Raw genomic sequence first — 15,255 nt, 5'->3', positions numbered from 1 at the left:
GGGGGAAGTTTGAACAATCAAAGAGACTCTTCAGGTGAGCACATCACCAGTGTTGGACAAAGTTGAAGTCACCTGCGTTTTTTTCTCCCATCCTGGGGGACATGTCTCCAGCTCCTGAGTTGTGAAGCAATGGCCTGGGCATCTCATATGGCTGAGGGGGCAAGTGGGGCTAAAATGCAGCCACTTACCAGCATCTGCCCGAAGGGGGCACCTTTTTGCATTTTAACGTAGAGGCATGGTATGAGCTAACAGAATCGAACACTTTCCAAGAATAACTATTCTGTGAAATAGTTGACCATTAGGTCATCAAGGTTTTTTCAGGGAAGTCTGAATGTTGGTCCAACATGCATTCCTCCATTCAGCTGTCCACTCATTCCTCTAGCCACCCTCCACCCCCCTACCCCATCTATCCATCCATCCATCCAACATTCCTGGGATTGCTGCCCTTATCTTGGAAGGTGCTCTGGAAGAGGACTTAACCCCTATTGACCTTCCTTTTCTCTGGCTGGCAGACCACAGCCTTATTAGCATACAGCCCTTGAAGACTGCCGCAGAGCCAGATTCTAAAACAGCGGCCTGTGGGAGTTGAGTCTCTTTAGCTGGAGAAGGTCCTAAGAAACTCTGGCCCCCAACTGCAGGTCATCAAAAATTGCCTGAGGGGGATGAGAGGAGGACTGTTAGCTGTATCCTCTCTTTTCTGACTGCCTTAACATTAAAAACACAAATTCACATAGTATATTTTCTCATTTCTCCAAACAAATGTCCAGGGAAAATGCTTAAGGAGCCAATATGATGTCGTCCACCAAATGGCTTCTGTCACTAAAAGTTTCTGCATGGTGATCATTTCTGGGGAGGGAAGTATTAGCAGGAAATGGGAGGAAGGTTTTATGAGAAAGTGGAGTTTGTCTCCCAGAGCAGAGCAGAACTTGAGGCCAGGGATCTAGCTCTGATTCTGAATCTGTAACCCACACAATGTGACTTCTCCAGCGCTCAGTCGGTACAGTCATGTCTGACTCTATGCAACTCCATGGACTGGTAGTTCACCAGGCTTCCCTGTCCATGGGGTTCTCCAGGCAAGAATACTGGAGTGGGCTGCCGTGCCCTCCTCCAGGGGATCTTCCTGACCCAGGGATCGAACCTGAGTCTCTTATGTCTATCTTTGGCAGGTGGGTTCTCTACTGTTCCCTAGATCCTCCCCTCTGTGCCCCAGCTTTGTGGATATCACAAGCAACACTAGGAGTCACGGGAGGAAGGCCTCAGCCCCGGCGTTTTGAGCCCTGGGGGTGGGAGAGAGGCAGTGTATTTAGTGTTGAGAACCAGCGCTGTGGCTGAAGAAAAGCAGCTTTTTGAACTGAGACTGTGGTGATGGTGGGGACGAGAGCAGTTATGAGTGTTTCATGCTTGACAAAAATGAGCGCTCCTGCTTTGTGGTCTAGTCAGGCGCTTCAGGGCGGGAGTTAATTCCTGCGGACTTACCGCCTTCCTTCCCTCTCATGGCTGAGCTGCGGCCTCATTAGAGGGTGGGTCTCTCTGTGGAGCCAAATGGAGATCAGAGGCAGACCTGAGGACACCCTTTGGGGAGAGGCAGGTGGCCCAGAGGAACCTGGAGTCCATCTCTGCACACTTTGTTGTTTCTCGTGCGTTCTCCTGAGCCCACATGAAAATCCAACAGCAGGATGGTTGCCAGGCAGCAGAAACTCTTGGTGACCTGAATAATGAGTTGACACCACGTCCCTGTGACTCACGAGCTGGCCATTTCGAGGAGCCGTTTTCAGGGCCTTGCTTTCTCTTTGTTTCAGTATGGTCACAAAAAGAGGGAGGGAGGGAGGAGAGGAGGGCTGGAGTGAGGGAGCTTAGCTACAGTAATGAAATTATTAAAAGGTGGAAATGGTCTGGGAGTAAACACCAGGAGAGGAAGAGGTAAGGAAGAAGACAGGATAGAAAGGGGCGTGGTGGTGACCCTGGGATTCTGGGATCCTTTCCACCCCAGGGGCGGCGGCTGCAGCTGCCAGGGTGTACGCTGGGTGACACATTCTCGACATAGCTCCTCCCAACCCTGTGGCACTTCTGATGGGCTCAGAGGCCCCGACAAACCCTGTACCCTAGCACAAGGGATTCCCTAAAGCTAGAGGAGTCAGTGATTAAGAGCTGGAAGAGTGGACAGGCTCTGAAAGATTTTCCAAGAAAAATGCTCTCATTTTTCTAACACTTCTGAGAAGGCATCAGAAGGTCTGATTCACCCCTCAGCTATCCCCCAAATCAAAAAGAGGTGCTCCAGGGTTTGGGTTGCAGGAATCGGCAAACACTGACTCAGAAATAGGAGTCTTCACCTCAGTTCGGTCTTTTAATCACGAGCATTTATGGATAGCCTTCTTGGTGCATACATACCCTGAGGTAGAAACCAGGATGAGAGCGAGTGCTTCTGCTTGAGGAGTCCACGTCTTGTGAGGGAGGCATGAAAATATCAATGAGCCTTGTCTGCGTCTTGAGCAGAGATGCACCCAAGGGTAGGACCAGCGGTCCAAGGAGAAGGCAGCAGCATCTCCTCCCCCACCACCGTGGCTCCCACCGGGGGTATTCCACGGATAGAGAGGACACATCTTTCTGGCCACCTCTACTTGATGTAAGCAGCTAGGGAGGAATTTTTCATAGGTTAAGCATACATCATTTTTCAGAAGTAAAGATCATGTCTGGTTTTGGCAAGCTCAAATGCTCCTAGTCCCATTTGGGCCGGATTCTCATCTGATGTAAATCGTTGGGAGAATCAAGTTGTAGCCCTGTTTTGCATTAAATGGGACTCCAGCCAGTCTTTCCCCAGAGTTACCTTGGGCTTAAATCTACGACATCATCTCCATGGCAACCAGAGGCTGGCCAGTGAACGTGGTTGCCTTGTAAATCCTCTGCTAGCTTCTCTTCCCTCCTCTGTCTTTCCCGTGATTAGAATGTTCTCCTTCCCTTTGCTCCCATTTACTCACTGTCACTCTCACATACCTACTATCGTTTTGCACCCACATTTTTTGGTTGCAACATCCTTCCAATCAGCTTTTTAAATCCTCCATTCAATTAAAAAATGAAGATGTGTTAGTCATTGCTTGACAGTGGTAACTGACCTGTTTAGACAAGACCAGGCTGATTTCAGTGGCCATGGAAGCCTTGGCAAACCAAAGTGGAATTCCCCTTCAAGTCTAGCCAGCCTAATTAATACATTGTTTGAGAATGCTGGCCAGCCAGACCAAATATTGTTATTTCCACCCATTTGGAGAATCCGTCCTATGGAATCCCAGAAGTCATTTTAACATCACTTGCATGTATTCCTGTGTGTATGCGTGTGTGTGAGAGAGAGAGAATCATAATGCTTCTACATATTATAGAGTATTGCAGTTTCACAGAGAGAAGAAAAGAGTTTTGGAATCACATAGCTCTTGGTTCAATACAATACTTATCACTTGCTGTAAAACCATTCATTATTTCCTCATCTGTAAAATGGGTCTGAGAGTACCTACCTGATAGGGTTGTAAGCAGGAAGTACCATCGATCACTGAAAAGTGCCTGGCCCACCCTGAATACGCAGGACCATCTTGTTCCCCTGTCCCCTTCCCTATCCACTCCGAAGCATGTGTGTGTTTCTTTTCTTTTTTGAATTAGTTTTGGACTAGTCTGCATGCTCTCAGCCTAGCAACCCTCTTCTGTGTCTCTCCACCAGGGGGCACCCTCCCACCGGGGACCGAGCCCACGGTGGACACGGTGCCCGTGCCGCCCATCCCAGCCTACTGGTATTACGTTATGGCCGCCGGGGGCGCCGCGCTGGTGCTGCTCTCCGTCGCGCTGGCCCTGGTGCTGCACTACCACCGGTTCCGCTATGCGGCCAAGAAGACCGATCACTCCATCACCTACAAAACCTCCCACTACACCAACGGGGCCCCTCTGGCGGTGGAACCCACCCTAACCATTAAGCTAGAGCAAGACCGCAGCTCGCACTGCTGAGGGCCGAAGCAAGGACCGCACCCAAATCAAACAAGAAAGACTGCAGACACGTTGCCTCGATTTTGCACTTTTTCCTCCTCGCCTAGTCTCTGTGTGAACGCTCAGACAGCTCTGTCTCTGGGCCCAAACCCTGTGCGCTCGTATCCATCCCGACCGTTCTCCTCGGGTTCTTTTGTTCTCCTTTTGTTGATTCCAAACCGCCCAACCCCAACTCGACAATGCTGCATCTTGGAATACGAGAAGACACACGCCCCTAAGCACCTCACAACTCACGGCTCAGCTGGTTTCCCTCCAGAGACTGGTTCCCTGTTTCTTCCCCTTGCCTTAGCCCACCCCTCCTCTCCGGTGGGCAGTCCGCCAGGAGACGTGGGGGAAACCCGGATCTGTGTGTGTGTACATAGTATACATCTGCGCCTGTGAATAGCTCTGTGTGTGCGTGGGTGTGAGAGAGGCTGGCTCGGGGGGAGGGGAGTGTGTGCGTGTGTTCAGAGAGGGCCCCCTTTAACTCACGTGTTACTTCTCCGGGGGTACATGTTCCAGAAAATAATATAACTGTTCTAGTTCTGTTTACTTGGAGAAGAGATTGAAGCTTTTTGTTGCCTTATCTAGCTCCGGCTGGATTTCTGTTGGCTTACCATTGTCATCTCCAGGTACCTAAAACTAGAGGCCACGCGAGAAGGAATGTGGCCCCTCCCATCCCTGTCCCCAGGCCCCACCCACCTGACCCAAGAGGAAGGGTCTCCCACTGCACTCAGACCCAGATGTGACTCCCAGCTAGTCCCGTCTGGGGTGTCTCTGACGTTACACAGTAACAGCCATTGGGTGCCTGTGGAACCATCTCTTCCTTCCAAGCCCTGAAGCAAATTTGTCTCATGTTGCCTTATAAAAGAGAAGCTCATAATGAATGTTTAGCTTTTATCAGTTAAGTCCAATCTTGGAATAAGTCATAGAGAATAACCAATCTGAGACTGATGTAGGAAAAGCAATAGCCTGTTGAGAGCAGGAGGAAGTGGAGAAGGAAGGATTGAAATGCTGTCTTTAAAAAAAAAAAAAAAACCCTCACCCCAGGGGGTTCATTCGGCCCACCGGGGGATGGGGTGGAGTAACAAGGTTAAAAAAGTCTTCTTTGGTATCATAAGGATCATGGTTAATAGCATTTGTAAAATATGGGGGGAAGGGGGTCATTTGCTTTCCTTTCATGGTGTTAATGTGTGCCTGAATCTATAGCCACTAAAATATAAGGCTGTTCCCCTGACTTATTTGAATACTATGAGAGAATAAAAAGTTACCATTTGTTTAAATGTACTAATGTGCTACCCCTTAAAGCATTCATAGCATCTGGTAAATACACCCTCATAGGCTGGCCTGGCATTTCCAGATGTGACTGCATTGTCAGGAGAAGGTATAAGGAAGATAAATCCGTTGCTGCCCATTTGTCCTTTCTAAGCAACCCAGGGAGAGGGATGTTAGAGATAAACTGCCTAATGATATTGTACGAAGGATAGATTCAATAATGAAGCCAATTTCATTGATAGAAAATGCATATTTTAATGAGATTCTCAGCGTACTGGGGCTTAGGCTGGGGGTGTTTGTTTCTCACCTTCCTGCTAGGAATCCACTGGGGAAGTGTAAGATTCTCTCCAAAGATGGTTGCCTGGGCTGAAAGCCTCCAGATAACCTCCTGAGAACAAAATACTAATGATTTTTTGGCTGCTTGTAGGAGAGAGACTTAGCATTCTTTTGGAATATTCACATAGGTCCCTCCAACAAACGCACACTCAACTTTCGCATCTGGTTTGTTTCATCCTCCTGAAAGAATGGTGCTCTCCCACTCTTACTCTATTTCAAAGAACTCGTCTGTCTCAACCATAGCAGCCCTGCCAAGAAAAGAAGATGAAAGGCTAGAGCGTGAGCTACCTTGAGATTTCAAGAAGTGTCTTACCCCAGCTGAAGATGGAGAAAGAAGGTGGGGGGGGGGGGGGGAGAGAGGAGGGGTGGCAGGATACCATGGATACCTTAGGATGACTTTCATGCCCATCACTGAGGGCTTTTTATCTCAGGTGTCCGTATCCAGTGATGTGTTTGGGGCCAGGCATTCCCTTGAAATGACTGACATCCCTATAGGCACCCCATGGAAACGTGGTGTCAGAAAATTACACCTGGGAAGTCCGGCCAGTGTAGCAACTGTCTGAGTTACCATACACCCGTGAGGATTTCCCTTCTTTAAAAGAAGATGACAACAACTTTGTGCATTTGCTGTATCTTTATCTGATGCCCCATGGTGGCGTCATCTTTATGTACATGCTGTCGTTGAGAATATGAGACTGCTCAAATCTCTGTGAATCCCGTAATGCACTTCAGCTGGGGATGTCGCATCTCTCTCTCTCTCTCTCTTCCTCTCTCCGTCTCTCTCCACTCTCTCGGCCCCAGCAACTTTCATAGTATTATCCAGGTACTATGCTAAAAGGGCAGCTCTTCTATAATGTCATGCCTTGCAGCTTTTAAAAGCAAAATTCTGTATTTCGTGGAGGAAGGGAAGGGTCCCTCTCTTCTAAAAAAAAAAAAAAAATAGACTGGACAGGTGAATGCATGCATGCATGTTTAGAGTTGCTTCTCAGAAGACAAAGAGGTGATAGCAACTATTAAAAAATGAATGAATGAAAGGAAGGTCTAGCTCGGGCTGGCAAAGTTTTTGCCTTAGTAGAGCTTTCATGTTAACAGTTCCAGGAGGGAAACCCTTATCTCTGGGGTGAAAAAATCCCTTTCTTGGTATTATGCTAGCAATTGCTATCCCTTAATTGCCTGTGAAGGCAGAAGAAAGAAAAACAGGATCATAGCATTGCCATTGACAAAACAGAATGCTGAAAGTAAATTATCTTTTCCCTTGTCCCACATTTTTGGGATTAAAGCCAGAATAGGATAGGAAATCCAGTAATATTTCTGAGGTTGATACCCCATCTTTAAGAAGACTGTGTCTTTAAAAATGAAGCTAGCAGGCAAGTAAACACCTAAATAATGGAAAATTACCAAAGAACAACAGCAAAACAAGAAAACTTAAAGATTTTTACTTCCTATTCTTATCCCCATGCCCTATAACTGTGACATCGCTTGCATTGCTCAGTTGCCTGTGTGTCAAAATACCTTGTGGACGTTGAAAACTATTTGAAAATGTATTGTGTGGAATGTAATAAAATGATGATATTTTTATACAAACATCTGTTTTTTTTTTCCCCATCTTGGTTTATGAGAACAAAGTTCAGATGTAGGCTTTGAACAAACTGATGTTTGCAAAGTTTATACATCACCTTCTGAGTTAGAGGGCATTTCTGTGGGAAGTAGGTGGGTTTTCTCCTTGAGGCTGAATGCCAACTTCTCCTTCTTTTATTTTTATTACTACTGCTTGTTAGGAGTTTTATCCAATTTGTGCAGCTGAGCCAACTTTTATGATTGGTGTGGGATTTTGCAAAAGTTACTAAGTGCTAAATTACTCCATGTGATTCCACAAAATTTCTCTTGATGGCAAATCCCTGGAGATGGGACTCTACTTTCAAAAGGCCCCCGGGGCTGGGACCAGCGAAGCTGAATCATGTTCTCAGCTCTGCAGAGACAGATAGTTTCCTTTGGAGAAGAAGTGGCAACATCTTACCCCTTGCCTACCAAATTATTACTTCCACGGGGACGTCGATCTCCAATTTATGAGCACTTTCCCAGACCAAACGGGAACTTACAGAATGTTCAAAGCTCAAAAATATTCCAGACTTTGGAGCAAGTAATGAAGATAATTATATGATTACTGGGAACCTAGAAATATCATGGTGGAATATTTTGTAAAAGGAATATTCTATAAAAACTTTGAGGAGAGGAACTTGGGGAAACTTACTGAAAAGCCAGATCTTTTGATAAGTATTTGATGAGTATTTAGTAACATGAATTATGACTATAAGTTTATGTGCTCAGTCGTGTCCGACTCTTTGGCACCCCATCCCGTGGACTGTAGCCCACCGAGCTTCTCTGTCTATGGGATTTTCCAGGCCAGAATGCTGGAGTGGGTTGCCATTCCCATCTCCAGGGGATTTTCCTGACCCAGGGATCGAACCTGTGTCTTCTACACTGCAGGCAGATTCTTTACCCACTGAGCCATTGTGGAAGGCCATATTTAGTGACATAGTTGTATAAAATATTTTATCAGAGAGTTATTAGGGGCAAAAAAAAAAAAAAAAAAGATCTAGGAAAGACAGCCTCACAGCAATTCAGTGTTTCTAGATGGTGGTCATCAAAAGTGATGATGGAAGAATTTTCTACCCCCCTAAATTTGTGGGGTGTATTAAAAGTATCAACCCCAAACCCTTCCTCAGAGTCTGAGAACATTCCTAATGGCCTCCAAGGAAAGGAGCAGGTCCAAAAAAGCCTATTTCTGCCAGGATTCTGCTTTTCTTCCTTTCTAAATCTAGAGCCAGGAAGAATTGCTTTTTTACAGCTATCAACCTGCCCAAGTGGTGCTAAAGAAAACAGGCTTCTGGGTTTTCAGATCTGCAGTCGCTACAGCTGGCTCACCAGAGATGTCACTGTCTGTCCTCTGCAGGACAATAGAGTTGAATGTCCATGAGCGGAGCCTTGTTTTTTCCTCCAGCGACGAGCATCATGACCCATTTTGTCCACATAACAGGTGGCTATCCTTAAAGCCATTTGTTCCTATTAGCAAAGGATGAAAATGAAAGCATCTCAGAAGCATTTATTTCCAACAAAGAGCCAGGCTCAGTCAACATTTTCATAAGCTGGCCTGGGACCAGGTTTGCCAGTGAATTAAATTAGCCATCGTGTATGCTCTATTAGCATTACTGTTTTTGCAGCCACCTTTGAGAATTTCATCATTGCTTTTCCTGCCTTGGTTCTGACCCCAAGGCTTATTCTATACACATTCTCTCTCTTCCCCAAAAGAGCAGAGACTGTTAACGATTCTGATCTTAGGCGTCCAACACTGCACTGTTATCAGTATGGTATTTCAGACCTAACCCAAGCATAAATGGTACAGAAATTGTATTTCCATGGATCATAAACACCAGATGTCAAGGCCTAGTAGGGTCTGTCTTGGCTCCTACCTGGCCCTTTATGATGGTTTAAATGTGCATTCCTGGGGTTGAAGCAAGACCCTGCCCTCCTAGCCCAGATACCCTCAGCCCAGCCGGTCAACTGTGGTCCTCGGTTTGTTTTTGTCACCTCTCTTCACAGACTGTGCAGTTGTTTGGCACAAACGTTGTTGGCCTTTCTATCATCTCTGATGAAAAGAGCTTCATTTTCAAGTTTTAATTTGTGCGCTTTGTGGTCTCCACATCTGAGCCAAACTGCAGACCTGTAGGTGTGGCTGGTGTTCCCATTGTGTGTGCATCACTGGGGCTCTTGCAGCTGTGATTTGCCTTTCATCCACTTCAGTGACGGCCCAAAGAAAACACAAAACGAAGCCAACCAGAGGAGGAGGAGGGGAGGGGAAGCACCAGCTGATGGCCTTGTGATCGGCCGGGGAAAGATCGCCTTACACAAATAAACTAAAAGCTAGGAGCCGTGTAGGATTTGATGAAGCCTGACACGGATCAAGTGCATGGAGTGGGTCTTCAGGTTAGATATCATCAGACACCTGGACCCTCAGAAGGCATCGGGCCACAGGCCACAGCCGGGCTACGTCTGCACTGTGTGGAGGAAGGAGTTCCTTTTGGCCCCAAACTTAAGCCTGGAATGGGTACAAGATTTGGGCACTTGCCAAAGAGCAGACCCCCTCTTAGTATGGTTTCTGCTTGGCACAGTACACAATCTTGGTGCTTCAGGGCAAACAGCAGAAACCATTCTTGACCTAAGGCCAGTGGGCAAGAGACCCAGAATCCTACTCACCAATAAAATAGTTGTTCCTGGGCTTTGCTGTCACTGACCTCCAAGCTCCCAATAAAACTAAAGTCCCATGGGCATCAAGCCAAGACATAGTAAAGAGTCAGCAACAGACATGCTGGAGGCAGGACTGGTCATTGAGTAGAGAAAACACCTATTCTTGGAGGCTCATGGCCAGAGTGGTTATTGATACTGAAGAAGGTCATTGGGGGAAACTTTAGGGTGGTATCTGACTAGGCTTCCTTTCATTTCTTTTCAACTTGCGAGTTATTCGTGGCTATAGCCTCAAAAACTGCAAATTGTTTTTTTTAAAAAAGAAGTTCATTTCATTGTTAACCAGTCGCACTCCCCTCCCAGAGGGAACCATGAGAAATTGTTCAAGGTATATAATTTCAGGGCTTGTTTTATACCTTTACAAATGTATATGTTCATGTCTAATTATGCAGTTTGCTTTGGTTTTGTGTAAATAGTATCAGCGTTGGGTCACTTGGCTGGATAATGTGCTTCTTTGCCTTTGAGAAAGTCTTGGGGCTACTTTGTTGCATGCCTGACAGGCTTACACAATTCTTTTTAAATATCCTCTAGCATTTTGTATCATGTGGCTGTACCATAGTTTATTAACTGCTTCCCTGCTGGTGGGAATTCAGGTTGTGTCTAGTTTTTCTTACTATGATAAACAATATTATATATATATTATAAATAATACTGTAATGAACATCCTTACAGTTGCCTCTTTGTTCACGTTTCTCTGGAATAGAATAAGTAGGTCAAGCGGTGTGCCTGCTTACACTTTAATAGATGCTTTGGAAGCCTGGAGTATCCTTTTTAGAGTGAACCTGCCTCCATCTGAGAGGCTAAGAAGCTAGTGGACAGCCTGCCTTATATCCCCTATCATGCGCAGAAGCCACATAATCTCTGGCTCTGTCTCTCTAAACTAGGGGGAGTGCTTGCAGGGAAAACTTTAGGACACTTTTAGCTAAAGGAAATCTTAATTGCAGGGATTTTTTTTCAATGGCAATTTGTGGAGAATGTGGGCCTGGCTATACATCGCAGCTCACTGGAACTGTGGCCACTGTGCCCCAGGAGTTAATTCTATCCCTGAGTTCAGCAGGCAGAGCCCTGTTCTCCATGATTAATGAGTTCCACTTGGTTTCTTCAAAGAGTGACTGTGCTGTGCCTTGCTGTTATTTATTTATGTTTTCTACTAAAAAATTCATGTAAAAAACATTCTTTAAGGTCAGTGCACAGTATTGTGCTACAGACAAAAATATTCCAACAGCCACAAGCCAGCCCACATGCCTGTGGAAAGTCACCAGTCCTCGAGACCTTGTACCTGAGGCCCCCAACCATGACCACAGCCCTGAGGGAGCCGGCTTGCCCAGCTGAGAGGATGCACCCAGCTCCTTTCTGAGGAGCTTCAGGGCTAGTGTGACCTGAGGAAAGGCAGTAGATGACATGGTTTTCCAGCGGGAGGTTTCAATGTGCAGGTGAAGCTACTCGCCCCAAGTGGCTCCAGAAAGGAATGGCAAGTAGAAGAGAAGCCAAGAGACCCATTAGTCCAAAACACCATTTCTTTTAAGAGTTGTTACCCTGATTTCTGCTGTGCACTTAGACCAAGCGGTCATAGTAGTGTGACTCTGAGCATAATGGATAGTGTGACAGGCATACAAGAGATCTTTGCGCTTTCTCCAACCTGCCAAAAATCCAGGACTGCTGCCTCTTGGGCACGAGGCTAGGGTATAATTTTTTTTCTTGGGGGGGGGTTTATAACTCTTGATGGCTCAGTGCAGGGGAGCAACACAAGAATGAGATGTGAATGAGCTAGAGCTATGTCACCACACACACACACACAAGCTTGTTTTGTCTTCTGTGCGTAATTGTGCAAAACTGAACCTCTGTGATGTCGTTAACTGATGTACCCAAAGGCAAAGGCTGTCATCCGGAAGAGGAGTGATAGGGCTCCAGGTCTGGCTTTCAACAGCGGCAATTTCTTTCTCAGGCTTCAGGACTCATTAACTGGACGCCGAACTGGAGTCCTCTGGAACCCGATAGAGAGCGACCAACTCCAGTAATGACAGGAATGCAGAGAAAGCTTTGAACCTGAGCTGGCCTTGACCAAAGCCCTCTTCTCAGTCAGCCCTGCTGGTTACCGAGGCTCGTTTCCGCACAGTCTGTTAAGAAACTTCTCCTCTCTTTGCGTCTCCCTACTGCCACCAAGGGGCTGGGAGAAGGGACATAAGAACCTTGGGGGATGCGTCGTCTTCCTCCTTGCTTTCTAGGGCACTTGTGACAGTGGTGTGTGTGCCGTGTGCTACGTCGCTTGCGTCGTGTCTGACTCTTTGTGACCCCACCGGGCTCCTCTGTCCATGGGATTTTCCAAGCAAGAATACTGTAGTGGGTAGCTATTCCCTTCAACAGGAATCTTCCCCACCTCGGGATCGAACTCCCATCTCTTATGTCCCCTGCATTGGCAGGCAGGTTCTTTACCACTAGCGCCACCTGGGAAGCTGGTACTCAGGTGGAAAGATAGTCACTAGGACCTAGACAGGAGCTGATATGGGGGTCCAAGGAGCCCCATGGTGCTTCATCTGCCTTGGCCAACTGAAGATCAGGAGCCCAAGCTCAGTAATACTGTCCGTGGGAAGCCTTGGGCCCTCACCACTGTCTTGGCCTCCTGGCTCTAAACACCCAACAGGGCCACTGTCCCATCCTCTTTCCTCAAGAAGGACCTGTCCCCACTGATCTTCATGCCACTGAATTGGGTGTGGTTCATCTTCAGCCCCCGCTGTTCCCCTTCTGCACCTCTCCTGTCTCTACTCTTTAATGTATTTTATTTATTTGTTTGTTTGTTTTTGCTGCACTGAGTCTTCTTTGCTGTGAGGGCTTTTCTCTAGTTGCGGCAAGCGAGGGCTACTCTTCATTGCAGTGTGTGGGCTACTCATTGCAGTGGCTTCTCTTGTTGCAGAGCAAGGCTCCAGGTACTGCGGCTTCGGTAGTTGGGGTGCACGGGATTAGTTGCTTCACATCTGGTAGAATCTTCCTGGATCAGGGACTGAACTCATGTCCCCTGCATTGGCAGATGGATTCTTAACCACCGGACCACCAGGGAAGTCCATCTTCCCCTCCTCTTGGTGGCCTCTTTCCTTATCCTCGGGCATTCTTATACTTTCTTCACCTCCCTCCACCAAGGCCTCCCACCAGAAGAGCACGTCAGATCTCTCATGTGCATGTGAGCCTGCAAAGTCGCTTCAGTCATCCGATTTTGTGCAACCCTAGGGACTGTATCCCACCAGGCTCCTCTGTCCATGGGATTCTCCAAGCAAGAATACGGGAGTGCATCACCATGCTCTCCTCCAAGGTATCTTCCTGACCCCAGGATTGGACCCACCTCTCTTATGTCTCCTGCATTGACAGGCAGGTTCTTGACCACTAGTGCCACCTGGGAAGCCGAGTTGCATTTATACAGGAGACCAAACTTAAAGTCGGGGCTTCCACTTACAGTAATGAAGAACATCTCTGATTCTTCAAAGATCTAGAGCAAAGAAAGCGAAGAGTAGCTAAAGAGCCTCTTGATGAGGGTGAAAGAGGAGAGTGAAATAGCTGGCTTAAAACCTAACATTCAAAAAAACAAAGATCATGGCATCTGGTCCCATCATGGTAAATAGATGGGGAAAAAGTGGAAACAGTGACAAATTTTCTTTTCTTGGGCCCCCAAATCACTGCAGATGGTGACTGCAGCCACAATATTAAAAGACATTTGATGATTGGAAGAAAAGCTATGACAAACCCACAGAGCGTATTAAAAAGCAGAGACATCACTTTGCCAACAAAGGTCCATCTAGTCAAACCTATGGTTTTTCCAATAGTCATGTAAGGATGTGAGAGTTGGACTATAAAGAAGGCTGAGTGCTGAAGAATTGATGCTTTTGAACTGTGGTGCTAAAGAAGACTTGAGAGTCTGTTGGACAACAGGGAGATCAAACCAGTCAGTCCTAAAGGAAGTCAACCCTGAATATTCATTGAAAGGACTGATGCTGAAGCTGAAGCTCCAATACTTTGGCCACATGCTGTGAAGAGCCAGCTCATTGGAAAAGACCCTAATGCTGGGAAAGATTGAAGGTAGGAGGAAAAGGGGGTGACAGAGGATGAGATGGTTGGATGGCATCACCGACTCAATGGACGTGAGTCTGAGCAAGCTCAGAGAGACAGTGAAGGTCAGGGAAGCCTGGCACACTGCAGGTCTAAGAGTCGGACACAACTGAACAGCAACAAGAAGGGTGAAGGAGAGATTCCAGAATTTTCCTCCATCAGCGTTACTGGGTTTTTCCAGCCTACACAATCATGAAGCCTCTGTCTATAATTAAACATTTTACTGGCTGCCTCCTTTTTCTTATTTTCATGCAGATTGTTGGGGCTCAGTGGAGCCATTCTGGCCTCAGCTGCTCATCCGCCTCCACACTTGAAAGTATTATTAGGTCATTTCACAACCTTCTCATTTGTAGTCTATATTTTCAATCCTTTTTAGGGTTTCCTTCTGATAATTCAACTAAAAATAATTGAAAATCATGTTCAAAGTCTTCTTAAATATCACAGATCAAGCCCCCTTTTCTTTTCCAGCTTGAAATCACTTGAAAACTGCAAAAAAATTTTTTTCCATGACTCTGCATACATTTGGCTATAGTTCAAGAGATAAAAACCCATAATAAAGGATCTTCTGGTGGTGTTTCTAAACTCAAGCCAAACCCAGCATGGGATGAAGGGCTTTCAAGTAGCCTGACTCTAATGGAGGAGTTTTGGCAAAATTTTGATCTACATCTGAACTTTTGGCTCCTTATGGCAACTGGGGATGAACAAACTGAATTAGGGAAATTAAGTATGGTAGGGAGTAGGAACCTTCAGCCAATACTAAATATTAAATCAAACTAAACACATTGAAGAGCCAAGAAATATCTGTTAGTCCTTCATGATTTCTCATTTGTTTAGATCACAGTGTTGCTTCTCCTGCTGGGATCAAAACAAAGTGGCTGAGAGAATTTTCTGACGGCTACTCCCATTTGGATGGTCCAGTAATTTAACTGACCTGAGGGGTTCAAGAACATGGAATCAAACTCAACAAGGACTCTCAGTGGCCAAGAGCTAATCCCAAATAAATCACAGCCCCAAACAAGGTGTCGAAAATGTGGCTGACTCTCAGGTCTGCTGCCGAGCTCTTCAGTGACTTATTGCATTTTTCTACTCTCCTTCCTCAATTTCTTCCTCTTTGAATAGAAGTGATGACACTTGGTACCTGTGAAAATGAATGATTTCAATGATTTCCTGTGTAGGCATGTCTTTGATCCTTGCTTTAAAAGCTGATTGCAGTTTGATGGGTTGAGTGAACATGTGGTTAAAGTG

General features: G+C 46.3%; 1 protein-coding gene across 4 annotated transcripts in view; it reads left to right on the top strand.

Annotated features, from left to right (window-relative positions):
* The window catches only part of NRP2 (neuropilin 2), a 120,063-nt gene that overhangs the window by 93,423 nt on the left and 11,385 nt on the right, over positions 1 to 15,255 (top strand). For 2 of the 4 annotated variants that reach the window (XM_061148942.1, XM_061148943.1), the window contains exon 16: positions 3,704 to 5,289. The exons of the other annotated variants lie outside the window; for them this stretch is intronic. In XM_061148942.1, the coding sequence (XP_061004925.1) occupies positions 3,704 to 3,984 (281 nt within the window). In that variant the 3' untranslated portion in view covers positions 3,985 to 5,289. Of the gene's footprint in view, positions 1 to 3,703; positions 5,290 to 15,255 lie in introns of those variants that run through there. 4 annotated transcript variants of the gene reach the window in all.

This window comes from Dama dama, chromosome 8, assembly GCF_033118175.1.
Source record: "Dama dama isolate Ldn47 chromosome 8, ASM3311817v1, whole genome shotgun sequence".
Taxonomy (NCBI): Eukaryota; Metazoa; Chordata; class Mammalia; order Artiodactyla; family Cervidae; genus Dama; species Dama dama.
This window is presented reverse-complemented; position numbering and strand designations above follow the sequence as displayed.